Source organism: Microcaecilia unicolor, chromosome 4 (assembly GCF_901765095.1).
Source record: "Microcaecilia unicolor chromosome 4, aMicUni1.1, whole genome shotgun sequence".
Classification (NCBI taxonomy): Eukaryota; Metazoa; Chordata; class Amphibia; order Gymnophiona; family Siphonopidae; genus Microcaecilia; species Microcaecilia unicolor.
The window spans coordinates 50324647-50342953 of record NC_044034.1 but is presented as its reverse complement, the minus strand read 5'-3'; the positions used below and the strand labels follow the sequence as shown (position 1 = coordinate 50342953).

The 18307-nt window shown below is 42.5% G+C and overlaps 1 protein-coding gene across 1 annotated transcript in view; it reads right to left on the bottom strand.

Annotated features, from left to right (window-relative positions):
• Nucleotides 1-18307, bottom strand: part of CNTN5 (contactin 5) — a 699531-nt gene that overhangs the window by 111997 nt on the left and 569227 nt on the right. The window contains exon 15 of the mRNA XM_030200224.1: nucleotides 16892-17050. Within this exon, the coding sequence (XP_030056084.1) occupies nucleotides 16892-17050 (159 nt within the window). The remainder of the gene's footprint in view (nucleotides 1-16891; nucleotides 17051-18307) is intronic.

The following is an 18307-nucleotide window of genomic DNA, read 5'->3' as shown; positions in this document are numbered from 1 at the left end:
CCTTTATAACCTCTTGCTGCCACCACAGTTAAGACCAGGACTAGTGTGCTTCATGAGAGAAGGTCTACAGGGGAATGAGGTGGAGATTGATAACATTTGCAATATATGTGTGTGTGTATATGCTGAGGGGAGGGGAGGGGAGGGGTGGGGTGGGGTGTAGTTCACCAGGTAAAATGTTTTAAAATAAATAGCTTGAATAATCCTATGGACACTCAATGTTGAGACCCTTGATCTAGAGGTGGGGCATTTCTCTTATATTCATTTTCTATTAGTTCTGTCTTTTTTTAATTACTAACTATGAGATACAAAAAGAAAGTAGTCATAAAACCATGCTCTCTATATAGCCTTTTTATTAATAATGACCTTTTTCTGCACATTTATTGATATAAGCTATCAACTGTCATAAATTACTGAATTATTCCAAGAATTGTTTTCATGTCTCAAGAGACGGACTTCTGAAATTCTATGGGCAAATGTTAATCTTTACTATTAGAGCAGCTTATTATACTTTGATCCCACAAAATAGAAAAAGAAACCCAATATGGTTTTCTGCTTTTATTTTTTGAAGAAAGCTTTTCTCAGAGGGAGAGCCATTGACTTTTACCATGGAAGTGCATTATCTGAAGACGTGTTTTCCTCTGTAGCTATTAAGGATCAGAACTCAGAGCTTGGCATCAGTAAGCCCTCAGTATCTCTGTAGATTGTAATTCTTACTCTGTCATTGACTTTTTGACCTTGAGTAAGTCCCTTCAACAACCTCTGCTTTAGGTTCTGCAGTAATTGGGTATTAGTTATATTTTTGTTCCCTCTCTCTTTCTAAAGCTATCAAACAGTGTCTGTGCACAACAATCTTTATTACTTTTCCATCCCCACAGTAGCTCTAAAGGACTTACATTTCTACAACTCTATGCTCCAAAATCATGGTGAAAAATATGATGGATGAAAAATTCTTGTTTACATGATTCTAAGGGGCCCTTTTATTAAGATGCGCTAAAAAATGGTCTGCGCTGGTGTAGACACGTGTATTGGACAGGCGCAGGTCCATTTTCAGTGCGCCTGCAAAAAAGGCCATTTTTTGCCAAAAATGGATGAGCGGCAAAATAAAAACCAGCGTGCGTGTTAACTGGGCAGTAATCGTGAGCACCTGTACGCTGCTGATTTCTGCCCAGTTAGTGCCACACGGTAGAAAAATAGAAATTATTTTCTGCTGCGCATTTTGGATGCACGTCAAAATTAGAATTACCACTCGGGGCATGCGGTAACTGGGCAGTAGTTCTAATTTGATGCGCATTGTATGCGCATAGGTGCCTACGCATCTTAGTAAAAGGGCCCCTACATTTTTAATACTGTATCATATAGACAGCAATTTTGACATCATTGGTAACAAAACTTTAGAGGGTAATTTCATAACAGGACACCTGGCTGAGGAGAATAAGTAGGAACCTTAGGCATTATTTTAGAAAGATACATACAGTAGACACCTATCCAGCTTATTTTTGAAAGAGAAAAACGCCTATAGTGCGACCTAAATCGGGAGACAGATGTCTGTCTCGCAAAGGCGCCCAAATCAGTATAATCGAAAGCCGATTTTGGGCGTTTTCAACTGCACTCCATCGCGGAAACGAATAAAGTTGATGGGGGCGTGTCGGACGCGTGGTGGAGGCGGAACTGGGGCGTAGTTATCAGCCAAGGAGAGATGGGCATCTTTAGCTGATAATCGAAAAAAAAGGCGTTTTTACAGCGATTTTGGGTCACTTTTTTTGGACCTTTTTTTTCCACGAACAAGTCCCAAAAAAGTGCTCCAACTGCCCAGATGACCACTGGAGGGAATCGAGGATGACCTCCCTGGACTCCCCCAGTGGTCACTAACCCCCTCCCACCAAAAAAACCCCCACTTTAAAAACTTTTTTTTGCAGCCTGTATGCCAGCCTCAAATGCCATACCCACCTCCATGACAGCAGAATGTGTTCGATCCTCTCACAGCCTTTCCCTGGGTCAGATGTGGCTCTCGGGTGCAGTACAGGGTCACATCAGCATTGAATTGTGGTGGGTGTAGGGTATTGGGCTCCGTGATTTCATTAGCTTGTGTTACAGTCTCACAATGTTGGTAGTTGGTAGGCTCTTCTCCCATGGTGCTTTTCCCCCTGCCTACTGGGTCAGAATGTGCTCTGTTGTGTTTCCTGTTGTAGTCCATGTGGTAGTGGCCATTTTTGTAAGCCAGTTTTAGTTCCCTTTCCTGTGTTAGCCACGTTACAGAACTTAGTTCTTACCTTGAATGTGGCTGAAAGTGGGCATTGTACAGCATTCTGCCAGCTCTGACCTACTGCTCATCTCAGTACCAGGGAGACTCGTTGCCAGTGGGGCACAACCTCTGATCTGCAGTTAACTGTGAATAAGCTTGCTTATTCCAATAAAGGATGTTTTCTGAGAGATTAGTCTTCAGGTGTCAACTGGTGTGCCAATGTTATATAGCAGCAACCAGTCCTAGAGGCCTGCATGTATGCAGGCCCCTGGAGCACTTTTAGTGGGTACCGCAGTGCACTTCAGCCAGGTGGACCCAGGCCCATCCCCCCCACCTGTAACACTTGTGCTGGTAAATGGGAGGCCTCCAAAACCCACTGTACCCACATGTAGGTGCCCCCTTCACCCCTAAGAGCTATGGTAGTGTTGTACATTTGTGGGTAGTGGGTTTTGGGGGAGGGGGGTTGGGATCTCAGCACCCGTGGTAAGGGAGCTATGCATGTGGGAGCTTTTTCTGAAGTCCACCGCACTGACCTAGGGTGCCCAGTTGGTGTCCTGGCATGTGAGGTGGGGCCAGTGTACTACCAATCCTGGCCCCTCCCACGACCAAATGGCTCGGATTAGGACGTTTTTGAGCTGGGTGTTTTTAGTTTCCATTATCGCTAAAAAAAAACAAACGCCCAGCTCAAAAACGTCCATTTTTTCAAAAATACGGTTCAGCCTGCCCCTTCATGGACCCGTTCTCGGAGATAAACTCCCATGGAGATAGGCATTTCCGTTCGATTATGCCCCTCCACGTGTCTTTATGCAGTACTAGTATAAGCAGTACAAACCATGCCTACTTTGCAGGTGTTGACACACCTGCTCTTGAGTAGGTTTAAATATCCACACTTAAGTTATTCATCTAAAGGTATAGATTAGCATATTTTAGAATCCACATATGTACCTGCGAGCTCTGTCCAACCTCTACCCCTATACATGCATATCAGAAAGTATATATCATCGTGTCAAGACACATAAAGGAGACATTTTCATCCTGACTGATAAAAAGCTGGATGCCAGAAAAACGGATATAGTGGTAAAAGAGAAAATCACCAGAACAGAACTGATTATAAAGGTGTCAGTCCCAAGATATTACTTGGTGAATCACATGGCGAGAGGGAAGATCCTCATGTACCAAGAAATGCAGTCTGAGACCAAGAAGATTTGGCAGAAAGATACAGAAATATTTCCCAACATTTTGGGTGCCACAGGCTTGATCAAAAAGAACTTCCAAGCACACCTGGATCAATTGCCCATAGATGTTGCATCTTATGAACTCCAGAAGGAAGCTCTTTGGGAAAACGCAAATACTATGGCGAGCATTAGCAGTAAACTTGAGAGTCTGAGATCATATTCTACATACCGTAACTTTGGAGTGAGGTTCATTCATGTGCAACTTTCTTTAAATTAGTCCCCTTATTGTCTATATCTTCTTACTCTCTTACCTATCTATATGTTCCATCTTTGTTTATACCCTATGATGTCTATTAAAATGTTCTATTATGTACTTTGTTGACATTGTAAGTAGCAGGGTTATCCTGAGAAAAGCATTGAGTGCACATATAAGCGAGCATGGTTTGCACAATGCTCTTTATTACTGATAGACAAACCGAGATAATCTTTGGATAAATTTGTGGGTGTATTAACATTTTCTGATTTAGCACCTCGGATAGCACGAACATTGGGACGTCCTTTCTTTTCATCCGGTATTTCAACAACACCCGTGTATAGCTTACCAAAGAGGCTCTAATCTTGAGATCAATTAGTACATTCCACATATTACAGTACGGAGCAATTTAGAGACACTTCTGGCCATAGTCACTTTGCTTGCTGCCATTTTGTCAGTTTTGTTCATAAATGATAGAAGGCACACTGTGGCAACATCCTACCACTGAGAAGGACTATAAATTGTTTCAGCATACTACTTGTGATGCCACTCACGTGATTTATGTTATCATAAGCCTGTGCAACCTATTGTATGTGGAGCAGACAATAAGAAAAGTGAAGACTTGTTTAACCGAACATAAGACTCGGTTAAAAAGTCATGTAATGTCTGCACCTTTAGTTTCTCAATGTGAACAACTGCAACAACAGTTTGAACAGTTACAATGGCTGAAGACACTGATCAGGTTCTGTGTCTTCAAAGAGGAGAGGACATGGAAATGATTTTGGCCAAAAAGGAAGAGTTTTGGATTTTTGAATTAAATGCAGTACAGCCTCGTGCACTAAATGATCTCATTGAGTGGAACACCATTATTTAATTACCGCGTAGTATATTACAGTTCTTTCATTTCATAATTTTTAGATTAATTTTCTGTATATAACAGGGTGGGATGGTGGGTTTTGTGCTTCTAAGTTATCATAGTGGAGGAGTGGCCTAGTGGTTAGGGTGGTGGACTTTGGTCTTGGGGAACTGAGTTCGATTCCCGGCACAGGCAGCTCCTTGTGACTCTGGGCAAGTCACTTAACCCTCCATTGCCCCATGTAAGCCACATTGAACCTGCTATGAGTGGGAAAGTGCGGGGTACAAATGTAACAAAAAAAAAATGTCTGTATCTTTTAGAATGTGTTTTATCCTTCCAGTTTGATTTCTTGCTGCCTGACATTCTAGCATGTCAGTATCATCATTTCCTGCCTTTTGGAGCGCTATAAATACAGATATGGTTGTAGCACACTTCACATATATTAGTGGGCGCACTTGTTTAAAATTCTTCCACAGATTGCGGCAGACAGAATCCAGTCCTTGAAGCATAGCAAATCGAAACTCCGCGGTGTCGGGCGTGAGAAGGTGTCCTGCCAGATGGAGAAACCGGATGATTGGGTGTTCGGATTATAGAAGAGGAGTTGTGGTGCAATGGCTGCTGGGTGAATCTTTACCCACTCGGCAACCATGAGTTAAGTGTTGCGCCTTTACATTTTAGTTGCTTTTTTTCAAGTAATGATACAATGTTTTGAGAAGTAAATGCATATTGTTAAGAACAAATTGCTTGAGAAGTGTCATACTATATTTTGGGAAGCTACACTGAATTATTTGATCAGCAGATTTTGTGTGCAGTATTTGTGTGGAGAACAAGTAATTGCATTGGCATTAGCATAGTTACTTTAAAAGAATATTCTGAGGTTATAACATACTATTTTTGCCTTGTATTGCTGCATTCTTGTAAGGACAAGTACACTGAGAAAAGTTCCTATAGGCACAGGGTGTGCTTTAAAAAATTCAGTGGGGATATTCAATGATCGAGAAGCTCGACCATCCTTTAGGGTGGCAGTCCACCATTGTAGTAGATATCCCTGTATGAGTGAGTAAAATCTCTGAGAATTTCCCTTCCACCTACAAAAATTTAGGATAATATCTTTTCTTTATTTATTTCAAAATAAGTGAGAATTCATGGGAAAGTGTTACCTCCCAAGTAAATTAAGAAAGATTTGATAACATAGGTTCTTCTATAGTTATTGGTTTTGGTACTCCATTTTTTGTTAGTATTTTGGTGCTTACTTACCGGTAGTTTTTTTTTGGGGTTTTTTTTTGGGGGGGGGGGGGATTTTTCTATATATATTTTATAAGACATGGCACCTAACTCTAGTAGCATGTAACTCAAAAAGGGGTGTGGTCATGGGTGTGACAGGGGCATTTCCCCCATAACACAGTGTAAAAATGGGCACCTAAGTTATAGAATTGCGCTTTACTACTATACAGTAATGCTGAATTACAAAGCACACATTGCTCGCATGACTAATTAAACTCAATTACATCAAAATTGGGCCATATGAGCTAATATAGGGCCCCTTTTACCAAGCTGCAGCAAAAGGGGGCCTGCGCTGGCATTGGTGCGTGTTTTTCATGCGCATGGAGGCCCCCTTTTACTGCAGTGGGTAAAAAGGAAGTCTCTCTTTCCTGCAGAAAATGGCCATGTGGCAAGTAATGGACTTGCAGCACAACAATTTCGGAGGAGCCCTTACCACCACCTATTGAGGTGGCACTAAGGGCTCCCACGTTAACCCAGCGGTAACTGGGCAGTGCGCGGCACTGACCAATTACCGCCAGGTACACTCTGGCACCACAAAAATAAATATATTTGTGTAGCACTGGATATGATGGCGCCCTGGGGTGGGAAGTACTGCCAGCTGCTATGGTAGCCTGGCGGTACTTCCTGTTTAGCAAGCGGTAAGCCTGCGTTGGGCTTACCGCTGCTTAGTAAAAGGGGCCCACAGTGATTTTCACTATTTTTGAAGAAGGGGCCATATTAGCAAAAAACATTTCAATTTGAAAGTGAGAACCAGTGATTGATAGAGCAGATGGTGCCCAGAACCCTAAGTGATAGAGGAGGGGTCCATCTCTAATGATGTAGCCAGTCCAGCTGCTCATACCTACTCAGAGTAATATGTATAAATAAAATGAAGTTGTATTATCCAGGCTCTCTCTCTCCTTTAGCCCATCTTGTCTTCCCCAACTCAGATTCCCCCCCCCCAACATTCTCTTCTCTCTATATACACTGCCCCAATCCTATCCCAATCAGTCTCCCATCAGCCTCTCATCCCAGTCAACCACCATTATGCTATCTCCAGTTCAATCAAGCTGTAGATTTCACTCATTTTAAAATGCCTCAAGACCTTTCCCAGAGTCTTGTCACAAAACTGCTGTTTCTTTCAGCATCATGTGGTCCTCAGTAAGCTTGATCCATGTGATTTCCAAACTTTTTTACTATTTGCACGATCTCACAAGAATAGCTTGGGAGTTTGAACATTGCATAACTCAAACACACTGAGAGCTGCACAGTCCTGAAGGGAAACAGAGCAATTTTGGAGACAGGGCCATCAGAAAGTCACTGGACAAGGTGGGGAGAATTTTGTACTATTGAGAAAAGAGAATTAGAGAGCCACAATTAGGGCTAATGTAGGTTGCCACTGGCCCTTGGGCCTTGCAGTGAAGAACACTGAATTAATATACATACACCACTCACTAAGAACATCTCAACTTGCATTTAATGTTCATGCTTTTCAGTCACACACAGTACTGTTGAATAAGTCATGCTAGACCTGATAACATAAACTATAAATACAAGAAATAGAAAACAAACTCTGGACTCCTTTTTCAAAGTGGTGTTACCGATTAGTGTGTGCTGAATGTGAAGAAGCCCATGGGAACTGAATGAGCTTCTCTGTATTCAGTGCATGCTAATCGATAGCACTGCTTCATGAAAGGAGCTCTCTGTCTGTAGAAAAATAATAAATGCCATCCTGAGCTTCTTCTTCAAGGGTGAGGGGATAGGGTTGAAGGTGAGGTACAGTTCAGTTCTGTTCCTTCTTTTCCTGGTTGATTGAATCTGGGGATCTTGGTGGTCTCCTTCTTTATCATATTGTTATATAGCTGTAAAAGAAGCAAATCAACGTATAAGAAAAAGAGGAAGTCATTGAAATATAGAATATGAGAGCAGATAAGGAATATGAGGCCAATCTGGTCTGCCCAGTTTTCTTCCTGTTGGAATGTGATAAATCTCTGGGGGGTTTTTTCTTTCAGTTCTTCAGAATTAAGAATTATTTGTGGTTTTTCTCTTAGGTTCATGAATTCTGCTAGCCTTGATGGATCTCAGTCCGACTCAGTATGGCTCTTCTTACGTTCTTATAACCAACTTTCATTCATTTCTCAACTTTTCTAAATACTTTTACCTGTTGTATCATTTATCCTGTCATATATTTTAAAAGCTTATCATTTTCTCCTTATCTTTTCATTGACATCCTAACCATATTAGTCTGTTTTCCAATTGCTTTTACTTATTTTCCTTATGTAAATATGTTTAGAAATTACAATTTCTGCCTTTAGTTTAGCTCACTGTTCTTATAGTTTCACAAAGATATTTCCCATGCCTCCTTAAAGACTTCTAGTGCCTAGAACTCAGCATTTTAACAAAACTGGCTCTCTTGAAGCCCAGTCCCTTGGCTGTTGTGTGATGCAAGTGATTTAAGCTCTTCAAAATCCCTACTGAACCTCCCATAACTCCCATATTTAATAGTACCTTTTTTAGAAAAGGAAAAACAAAATGCAAACAGACAAAATGAATGGTTCATAATGAAACAATACCTCAGCAAATCCTCTCAGATGAATTACAGACTACCTTTACAGGCATAATAAATTGGGAAAATAAAGGCAGACCCCCCCCCCCCCCCCCCGCACACACACACGCACACAAAGAACAAGCTTAATAATGAACAAGTGACTGACAATCCCAATTTTTCTTGCAGTAGAACTCAGAAAATATACCTTACATGACTGATACCTACACTGACATGCATTAATCATGGGCATATACACTAATGACTAGACTCATGTGCATGGAATGGAGACAGTAACCAAAAGGTTTATAAGCATGTTACACACATACAGTTTTTTGAAAAACACAAATCAATGGATCAGAACTTTACTTTTACTTGGAACAGGTTTTTTTTCATTAGACCTCTGTCAGCCTGGAAAAAAAAAGTAAAAACATGTTAGTGACCAACCATTTAAGACTTGACGACAGTATATGTAACATCTAAAACTTGACTATATGTAATAGAAATATAACCTGTAGCCATAGACTTTTAAAATAATCATGCAAAAATAGAACGCATCCACTACACATTACTGTTGTCTCCTTATAGCACATTTACTATCAAACATAACAAAACAAATAGTACTTACAGGGATGGGCTGGGGACTTGGCGATCATCATCTCAAAGTAGGGGGGGGGGGCAGTCTTGGCTCCTGTACGATTATATGAGCAGATAGCGCAGCTGCCACATCATGGGATGAAAGAAATCATGTGAAGGGTGTATGTTGGCAGCCCGTCTACCAGATCACAAAGATAACTCTGCAGAAGGTTTCAGAAGGACTTTGCCCATTTGACAGAGATAATAGAGATTATAGGATAAAGGATTTCAATAAAGGCCTAGCAAAGCAGGAAGGGTAGGCAATGCACTCTGACTTCCTAGCCACTTAGCCTAGCAAAGATGGATTTGAGTGTTTCATGCTCACTGTTGTTAATGTCTTTCATTAAGCAGGAAAATGTTCATTGCCATAGTACATGGTGTTAAGAGATAATTTGGAAAGAGTAGCTTCCTACTGATTTCTATAATAGGTTGAGATGAGATACAAGTGCCATTAGTCTGTCCTAATTACATAGTGTCATCATCTTTATAAATGATATGGTTAGCTAGTATTGCTGATACAGTACATCCTGTAGAGAAGAGATGTCATTATGCTTCCCTGCTGAAGTCCGTGACCCTGAGTTTGTGTAAAGCAGATACAGAAATCCCTACTAAACCTCCTATGACTTCCGCATTTGGCAATTCCTGAATAAGATGTGATCCTGAGGATGGCTATGGTGTCCCAAATAGTATCTCTTTTCCAGTTCCCCGAAATCCTGACACTTTCAATTGAATACACTCTACAGATGTGAATGCATTGAAAGCTGGAAGAGATAGAGTGGAAAATAAGAACTCAGGGGCCCTTTTACAAAAGCGCGTTAGGCGCTACGCTCATGCAGCACGCACCTAAACAAAGCTACTGCCAGGCTACCGCACCCCCCTGGTGGTAATTTTAGATTTGGCACTGGCCCATAACGCCTGGATGATTTATTTATTTCCTCCCACGCGTGCTGTTTCCAGTGGTAATTGGCAGTTGGCGCGCGCCGACTGGTCACCGTGCGTGTAGCGCATCAGCCATCACTGCTAGATGAATGGGTGGTGTTAAGGGCTCAGGTTGGTTTTGGATGTGCGCTGATTTCATTTTTACTGCATGCCATTTTACTATCCCATTTAAAAAAAGCCCTTTTTTGCAGATGCGGTAAAACTGGCCCGGCCCAATACACGTGCCTAAACTACCGCAGGCCACTTTTTACCGCAGCTTAGTAAAAAGACCCCTCAGAGCTGAATAACTCATCAATTTATTGTCTATTACTAAGGGTTTTTTAAAGAAGTTGTTCTAAAAGCGGCCGATGGTAGTTTTAACACGTGGGTTTCCTGTGCGCTCTGGCCCCTTTTAGCACAGCTCTAAAATGGCCAAATTTCATTTTCTTCTATTAATGGCCTCACTTTAATTTCCAAATTAGCGTGTGGTCAGTACTGCCTGAGCCCTTACTGCCTCCTATTTAGTAGGTGGTAAGGGCTCAAGTACTACTTAAGTAGTAATCAAACAGTGCGTGGCAGTGTGCTCGCACTGCCCGATTACTGCAGAGAATGCCTACTCTCTGCCCCCCGCACTAGAAACTAAAAATGATTTTCCAATGTGGGAAATGGCATGCGACAAACCCAGAACTACCCTAGGGCACCTGGGCGCACCCAGCGGTAGTGCTGTTTTGCCACGAGTTACCCATGCTGTAGCCCTACTGCGCCTTTGTAAAAGGGTCCTTAAGTGTGTATGTGTGTGTGCAGGTAGTGGTGGTGGTGGGGGGGGGGGGGGGGAGATGAGATAAAGTATGTAATCTTCATGATTCCCATTTTTCAAATTTTAACTTACATGCAACAATTTCCTAAATTCTACAAAACATTCTGTGTTGCAGCCTTCTAAATATAAATGTATTTTGGCATCAGAAATGGAAGATTTCCTAGATTATTTCCTCTTCCTATGGATTGGGTACACATAAGTGCTTTTGAGCATGATTAAATTAAATTCACTGGTGACTGAAATGCGGCCAACGTTTTGTAGCAGTCCTTAATTTCTAGTGAAATAACATTTTGAGCATGCTCATTTTCAATTCCAGATGTGGGTGACCTCAGGTGCATGACTCTGCATGGTTAAAAAGGGATAATGAGGTTTATGTATATTTTAGTGAGCGTGATAGTACGTTATATATGTGAGTCAGAAATAGGGCTGCTCTAAAAAGTCAAATATCGGGAGTTTATCCAGTTTTTCCTTTGAGATACTGGGCTTCAGGGTTGTGTTTATTTAACATAGGATACAGTTATTTGTATTTATAAAAATCAGAGAATATTGTTCAGTTATAATTTTTTTTAAATTCCAAATGTCGGTGAATGGAATCCATGGTGCTTCCTAGAGGATATAAAAGAAATCAAAATGAACGGTACTTATTTGATTTAGCTCAAGACTGGAAAAATGAAAAAGGCCTTGAAAATAATCTACATGTTTATAAATATTTCTTATGAGTTTAACCTTGTAAAATTCAAAGAGAATCACAGTGACCAGTTGAAACAGACAGTGGCGTACCTAGGGTAGTTGACACCCGGGGCTGGTCATTTTTTAACACCCCCCTCCAAAATCCAGTACTAGGTATACTGAAAATACAAAACACTCAGGACCTATAGAGCAATTTTACCATACCACAGTAATTTCTATGAGTCACACAAGGAAAAGGAAAGCATCTTAAACACTACAGTGAGCACTAGAACTTCAATTCACCCATTGTAAAACGAAACCAGACAGAATAATACAGATCGTCGATCCTGCACAGCCAATGCCAACTGAAAGCCATGTCTTTTTCACAAACACAGATATACCTTAATCCACTATAGAATAAGTAATCATAAACTTTCTATTTAGACAAAAATTAAACTGAACCCCCAAGATGCCAGATTCTGCATACAATGCAACACCACAGAAACAGAAAATGTCCCCTAGTACTGTGCAAAATATAAAGACAGCAGATGTAAAAAAAAACTAACAAATACCAATCACCACTTTACAAATTAACAAATAGAAATAAAACAAATAACATCATTTTATTGGACTAATACAGTTAGCTTCCAGAGGCCAAAATCTCCTTCCTCAGGTCAATACAGTATAGTGCTGTTACAGTATCCTATCCTGACCTGAGGAAGGGGGTTTTGTTCTCCGAAAGTAAAATGTATTAAAATTAGTCCAATAAAAAGATTACTTTATTTACATGTTCTATTTATAAACATTTATTAACACAGCTACAATACTACTTTATCCTAAAGCAAAAAAAATAAAAAAAATATATTTTATTTACAGTTTATTGTCTCTGGTTTCTACTTTCCTCATCTTCTTTTCACTGTCTTCCTTCCATCCAGCATCTGTCTTCGCTCTCTCTCTAATCTAAAAATTGCTTCCACGTAATGAAAATGCAACCAAATACACTCTGTTATAAACTAGTGCATCTATCAAAGGAAAAAAAGCCTCACAGAGCTCCTAGATCAACACAATCTAATAGAGCTTAAACGGTTCTTAAATAGTCCTCTGTTCATCATTGGCCAGAAAAACCTTTGATCTTACTGTTGAGTTGCTAATTACTGCTATAGCCTCCGTTGCTACACAATTCTAATTACAATGCTGCTTCATCAGATATTTCAACAACTATGACTGCAAAAAATGGGTGGTTCAAAACTGAAAGGAAACTTACCTTTCAGTCACACTTGCTACCGACACTTGTAACTTCTTTTGCTGGAGCTAGTGCCTTCTCCCCCTCACCACTAGCCAACGATGGCCAGCGTTTCGTGCCACAGCTTCAGGGTCTAAGTGGCGGGGCTGCTTTTGAAACTGGCTTTAGTTGCTTCTTCTGTGCCTCTCTAAGCCTCTCTCTGCCATCTAGTATCTGCCCACTCTGCTGTCCCTTCTATCCAATGTCTGCCCTCTCTCCCTGCCCTTTCCATAAATTGTCTGCCCTCTCTCTCTCTTCCATCCACATCTGCCCTCTCTCAACCTTCCATCCACATCTGTCCTCTATCTCTGCCCCTTCCATCCACCATCTGCCCTTTCTATCCCTTCCATCCACTGTCTGCCCTTTCTCTCTGCCCCTTCAATCTACCATTTGTCCTCCCTCTCCCATCCATCCAGGGCCTGCCCTCCCTCTTACCCCCCTTCTATCCAGGATCTGTCCCCTCTCTCTCTCTGCCCCCTCTTTTTGGCCCACAGTTCTAGCCCCATTATCCCACCTGCCCCTAGTTCCAGCCCCAGCCCACATCTCCCACATGCCCCCCTTTTCAGCCCCCAGTTTCAGCCCCACTATCCCATCAGTCCCCAGTTTCAGCCCCAGGCCTTTTCTTCTACCAGTCCCGAGATTCAGCCCCAGCCACTTTTCCCTGTCCCCCCTTTTTACCCCAGTCCGCACACCAGTCCCCAGTTTCAGCCCCAGCCCTTTTCTCCCCATCAGTGCCGAGCTTCAGCCCCAGCCACTTCTCCCTGTCCCCTTTTCAGCCCCCAGTCCCCAAGTTTCAGCCCCTGCCCCTTTGCAGCCCTCAGTTCCAGTACTGGCCCCCTTATCCCACCTACCCCACCTTTTCAACCCCCAGTTCCAGTCCCATTCATCCACATGCTTTGCATTAGGGCCCCCCTTTTCAGCCCCAGAACCATTCTCCCACCTGTCCCAGGCATAGCCCCATTCTCCCTCCTGCCCCTTCTCAGACCCCAGTTCCATCCCCCTTCTCCCATCTGAGTCGCCCCTCCCCGACCCAGTCCCCTTCTCCCATCTGAGCCCTCCCCTTCTCCCATCTGAGCCCCCTTCTTCCCATCTGAGCCCTCCTCCCATCTGAGCCTCCGTTCCCAACCCAGTCCCCACCTGCCTACCAGCTCTGTCGCCAGATGACCCTCTTCTCCTGCCGCCCAGCACCTGACCCAGCCTTTAAAAAAAGTTTATGAAGCGGCGGTGTGGCACCTCGCGTGTGCTCTGCGTGTAAAGGAAGAAAAATCGCCTTGTCAGCTGGCATTCCCTCACTGTGTCCCACCCTCGCGGAAATAGGAAGTTGCATCAGAGGGTGGGACACAGTGAGGGAAGGCTGGCAGACGAGGTGATTTTCTTCATTTACACACAGAGCAGATGCGAGGCGTTGCGCTGCCGCTTCATAGATTTTTTTTAAAGGCTGGGTCAGGTGCCGGGCGGCAGGAGAAGAGGGTCGTCTGGCAACAGAGCTGGTAGGCAGGTGGGGACTGGGGCACCAGCGGAGCACCCCCCCACCTGCTGACACCCGGGGCGGACCGCCCCACCGCCCCTCCCTTGGTACGCCACTGGAAACAGAATTAAACTGGAACCAGTATGTTAAGATAACTAAGTTTTGCCATATATTATATATTAGGGGGAAGTTATCAAGGTACAGCAAGAAGAGAGTTTTTACTTCACTTTGATTTACCACGGTACTCACCAACCTGCATGATGATAACTCCCATGATAAATGAATAACAAGGCCTGCAAACCACCTCACAAGCACCATTATTCCAGCAACCTGGGAACATCGGGCCTCAAAATCACAGGATGATCCTCTGAACCTCCCCTGAATCCCCTCCCTGGCTCAATAATCTAGGCCTCCCTATCCTTTCCTGAAATCTCTGCTCAACAGTTCTGAACCCCCAATCCTCCCCTGACCCCCCCCCCCACTCAAAAATACAGGTCCCTATGATTTGAAGCACTACCCCTGAACAACACCGCCAACCCACAAATGATCCCTTCCTTCCAGACCCCGAATCTACTTGGTCTTACTGTTCTCTAGGGGGTCCCAAGGCAGAAGCAATTCACCAGTTGTTCCTGCCTTATCCAGTGCCTTCCGTCAAAATGGCACCTCTAGCCTAGCAGTAGTCTCACAGTACTACCACTAAAGATCAGGTTTCTCACATAACTCCATAGCCGTAATACTGCGAGACTACTCATAGGGATGCCATTTTGACAGAAGGCATCAGCTAGGGTACCCCCTAGACCAGCAGAGACTTAGAACGGTAGGCCCTGGTGGGTCCGGGGCCGGGCTCAAAGGGATGGGACTACTTTTAGGTTGGTGATTTTGCTCAGGGGAGTAGGGCTTTAGGTCATGGGGTCTGGATTTTTGAGTGGGGGGGGGGGGGTTTGAGAGATGATCAGGGGGCCTGGATTGTTGAGTAGGAGGGTTTCAGGGAGGATCGAGGATCATCAGTGGCCTGACAGCACTGGCAGCCCCTTTAAGATGTGGTCTGGGAGCATCAGGCCACAGTTTGAGCTTTTGGTTGGGGTTGTTTTACCATTATTCTATGGCTACAACATGACTTGCGATGTGCACCTGGTGTACACTGCAAGTTGCTATCTGGTTTTTGCGTAGTAATGAGCTGCTTTTCATGCATTTTCATGTTTTGTATCTCTTGAGTATGTAACCTGCGGTGAATAAATATCAATGTAATAGGGCAAGACAAGCTGTGTTAGATCTCCCTTTAGGTCGCATTAAGGCGCCTATTACAAAATAGTCCAAGGTAGGTATTCAATTTTAGGCCATATGAATAAGAGTATGCCATGATATGTGACTTACTGAATGAAAAGGCACCAACAGTGGGGTATGTGACATTAATACCACAAGATAGAGATATATCCAACTGCATAATCCTGCAAAATTTCAGCCTCAGGTATGGACTATGTTTTTAAAAATGAGAAACATTTATCAATAAACCAGTAATTAACCCCCAGAAACAACATACCCCACTTTAGGTACTTTCAGTTTTTAGGCTGTGGAACATGAAAAACATCAAAGTTGTGAAATCAAATTGCATAGGCCCATTCTACCGACCCTATAGTACACAAAACTTTCAAGAATGAAAGTTGTCCCTCCAAACTTTTAGTCTTTATCTCTGGTATTTGTAACACCACCTTTGGTACCTTTTCATTCAGTGGGTCAGATTATTTATTGCAACTAAAACCTCATTTGCATTTGACATTCCTTTATTTTTGTATGCAAAGACACCAATTTTAGTATTCTCACTTCTTCTCAGACCGTTTTAATGTGTACGATAAGGCTCTGAGAGCCCTGTTTACTAAGCCACGTTATAGGCGCGTTAGTGTTTTTAACATGTGTTAACCATGAACGCGTATTAACCGTGTAGGCGCCTACAATATCCCTATAGGCGCCTACATGGTTAGCACACGTGCTAATTGTAGACACGTTAGAAAACGCTAAAGCGTCTTAGTAAACAGGGCCCTGAGTACATAACATTCTATTTTTAGCAGGTGCAAAATTGTCTTACAGTACATGTTAACCATTGTACCGAACTCTAAGAGGCCCTTTTACCAAACTGTGGTAAAAAGTGGCTTTAGTGCATCCTTCAGTGGGTTATTCCTGCATGCTAAGGCCATTTTTACCAGATGGGTAAAAAGGCCAATTTTTCTATTTTCTGTATTAATGGCCACATGATAATTTTCCCCTTAGTGAATGGGCATTAGTACGTGAGCTTCTATTGCCACCGAATTTCTAGGTGGTAAGGGCTCATGCACTAAGCATTCGCTAATCGGTTAGCACATGGCAATGTAGCTGTGCTAACTGATTAGCGCAGAGCATGTCTACTCTCTGCCCCCAGACCTGCCCCTAGCGCTAAAAAATTCATTTTAGTTTTTAGCACGTGGGTAGTGCAGACCAATCACAAAATCACTGTAGGACGCCTGAGCATACACCACGGTCAGGCACTTTTAGCTGCGGTAAGCATCCATTAATGCTTACTGTCGCTTAGTAAAAGGACCCTTAAATGAGGTATATAGCTATTTACCAAACAGTATCAATGTTTCACTTTCAATGAATTATAGTCCTTCAACACACTTAATACACTCAAAAATAACTGTCTCTTTTTATCATCCCTTTGTATTTCTTTCCTTTTCTTTTGGCCTTTAATTGAACAATCAACTTCTTTTTCCAAACATTTGAAAGCATCTCGTACCTGTTTTAACAGTCTGCCAGCCAAGTGAGAATGGACTGCGGGCTTGCAAGTTGTAGGAGGTGATAGGACTATGATTGTCAGCCCCAGGGCTCCAGGAGAGTGTTGCTGTGCTCTCTGTAATTTCTTCCACTATCACCACTCCAGGGGACCCAGGTGGGCCTATAAATAGAATACTATAAACGGTACAGTGAAATGGTGTACACACCAGGGCAAGTAGTAGAGGAACAATAAATTTGCGATAGCATTAGATAGCCACAAGTTTTATCGTTAAGAAAAAGGTTGCAGATCTTGCATGCTACTACTTCTATTGCTTGTGACATCCACATTCATTTTTTTTACAAAAATTCTTCATGGGATTTCATTGTTGCCACTGTTTACCTCTGTGCCAGCAGCACAAGCTGAGCCACTGAGAGCACAGGAAAGGAAATGCATACTACCATTAAGGAGCAAATGTTGATATTTCTTGACTTACATTCATGCTAGAGTTTTACTTCTTGCACTACACTGTAAGGATCTAAGCACTAAATGTTAATGTACATGAAAGGGCCATTTAGCATGCATAGAAAATAACATGTTATGCCTGAAGGCCCCAGAGTGCATGCTAAACCAGGGTTAGAAAAGGTTGGCATTTATATGTTAAAACTAGCACCTACCTACCTGCCTGTAAATGAATGAACATCCTAAACAAGTCTGGATTTAATAGGAACATGGGAAAGGTTGTGTGATCTTCACCATCCACAACTAGTTAACATGTGCTTATTCAATTCTAATTTTTTTAACAGCTACCTCAAATCATTTGGAGGCCAAGAGAGGGCATAGGAATACTGTCCATTGAGGAGACAGGGTAGCTGGAATTTGCTATTATTACATTATATTTTTAGCTTGATGATACTCCTGTATAAGACTCTGGTGAGACATCATTTAGAATATTGTGTGCAATTCTGGAGACCACACCTTCAAAAAGATATAAACAGGATGGAGTCTGGCCAGTGGTCTTTGTCATAAATCCTATGGGGACAGACTAAAAGATCTCAATATGTATACTTAGGAAAAAAGTCAGGAGAGGGGACATATGGTAGTTTGGTTTAGTTTATTGGCCTTTGCTATGCCGCCTTTGCTAACTTAGCAGATCAAAGCAGTTTACATGATAGAGATGTTTACCATCATGGCATAAATGCACAAGAGGTGAGTCTCCAATTGAAAGAAAGCTCGGGAATGAGGGTGCATAGGATGAAGGTGAAAGGGAATAGACCCAGAAGTAACCTGAGGAAGTATTTCTTCACAGGAAGGGTGGTGAATGCATGGAATGGCCTCCTGGTGGAGGTGGTAGAGACGAAAACTGTATCTGAATTCAAAAAAGCTTGAGACAAGTAGATAGGATCTGCAAGAGAGAGGAAGGGATAGTAGATGGCATGG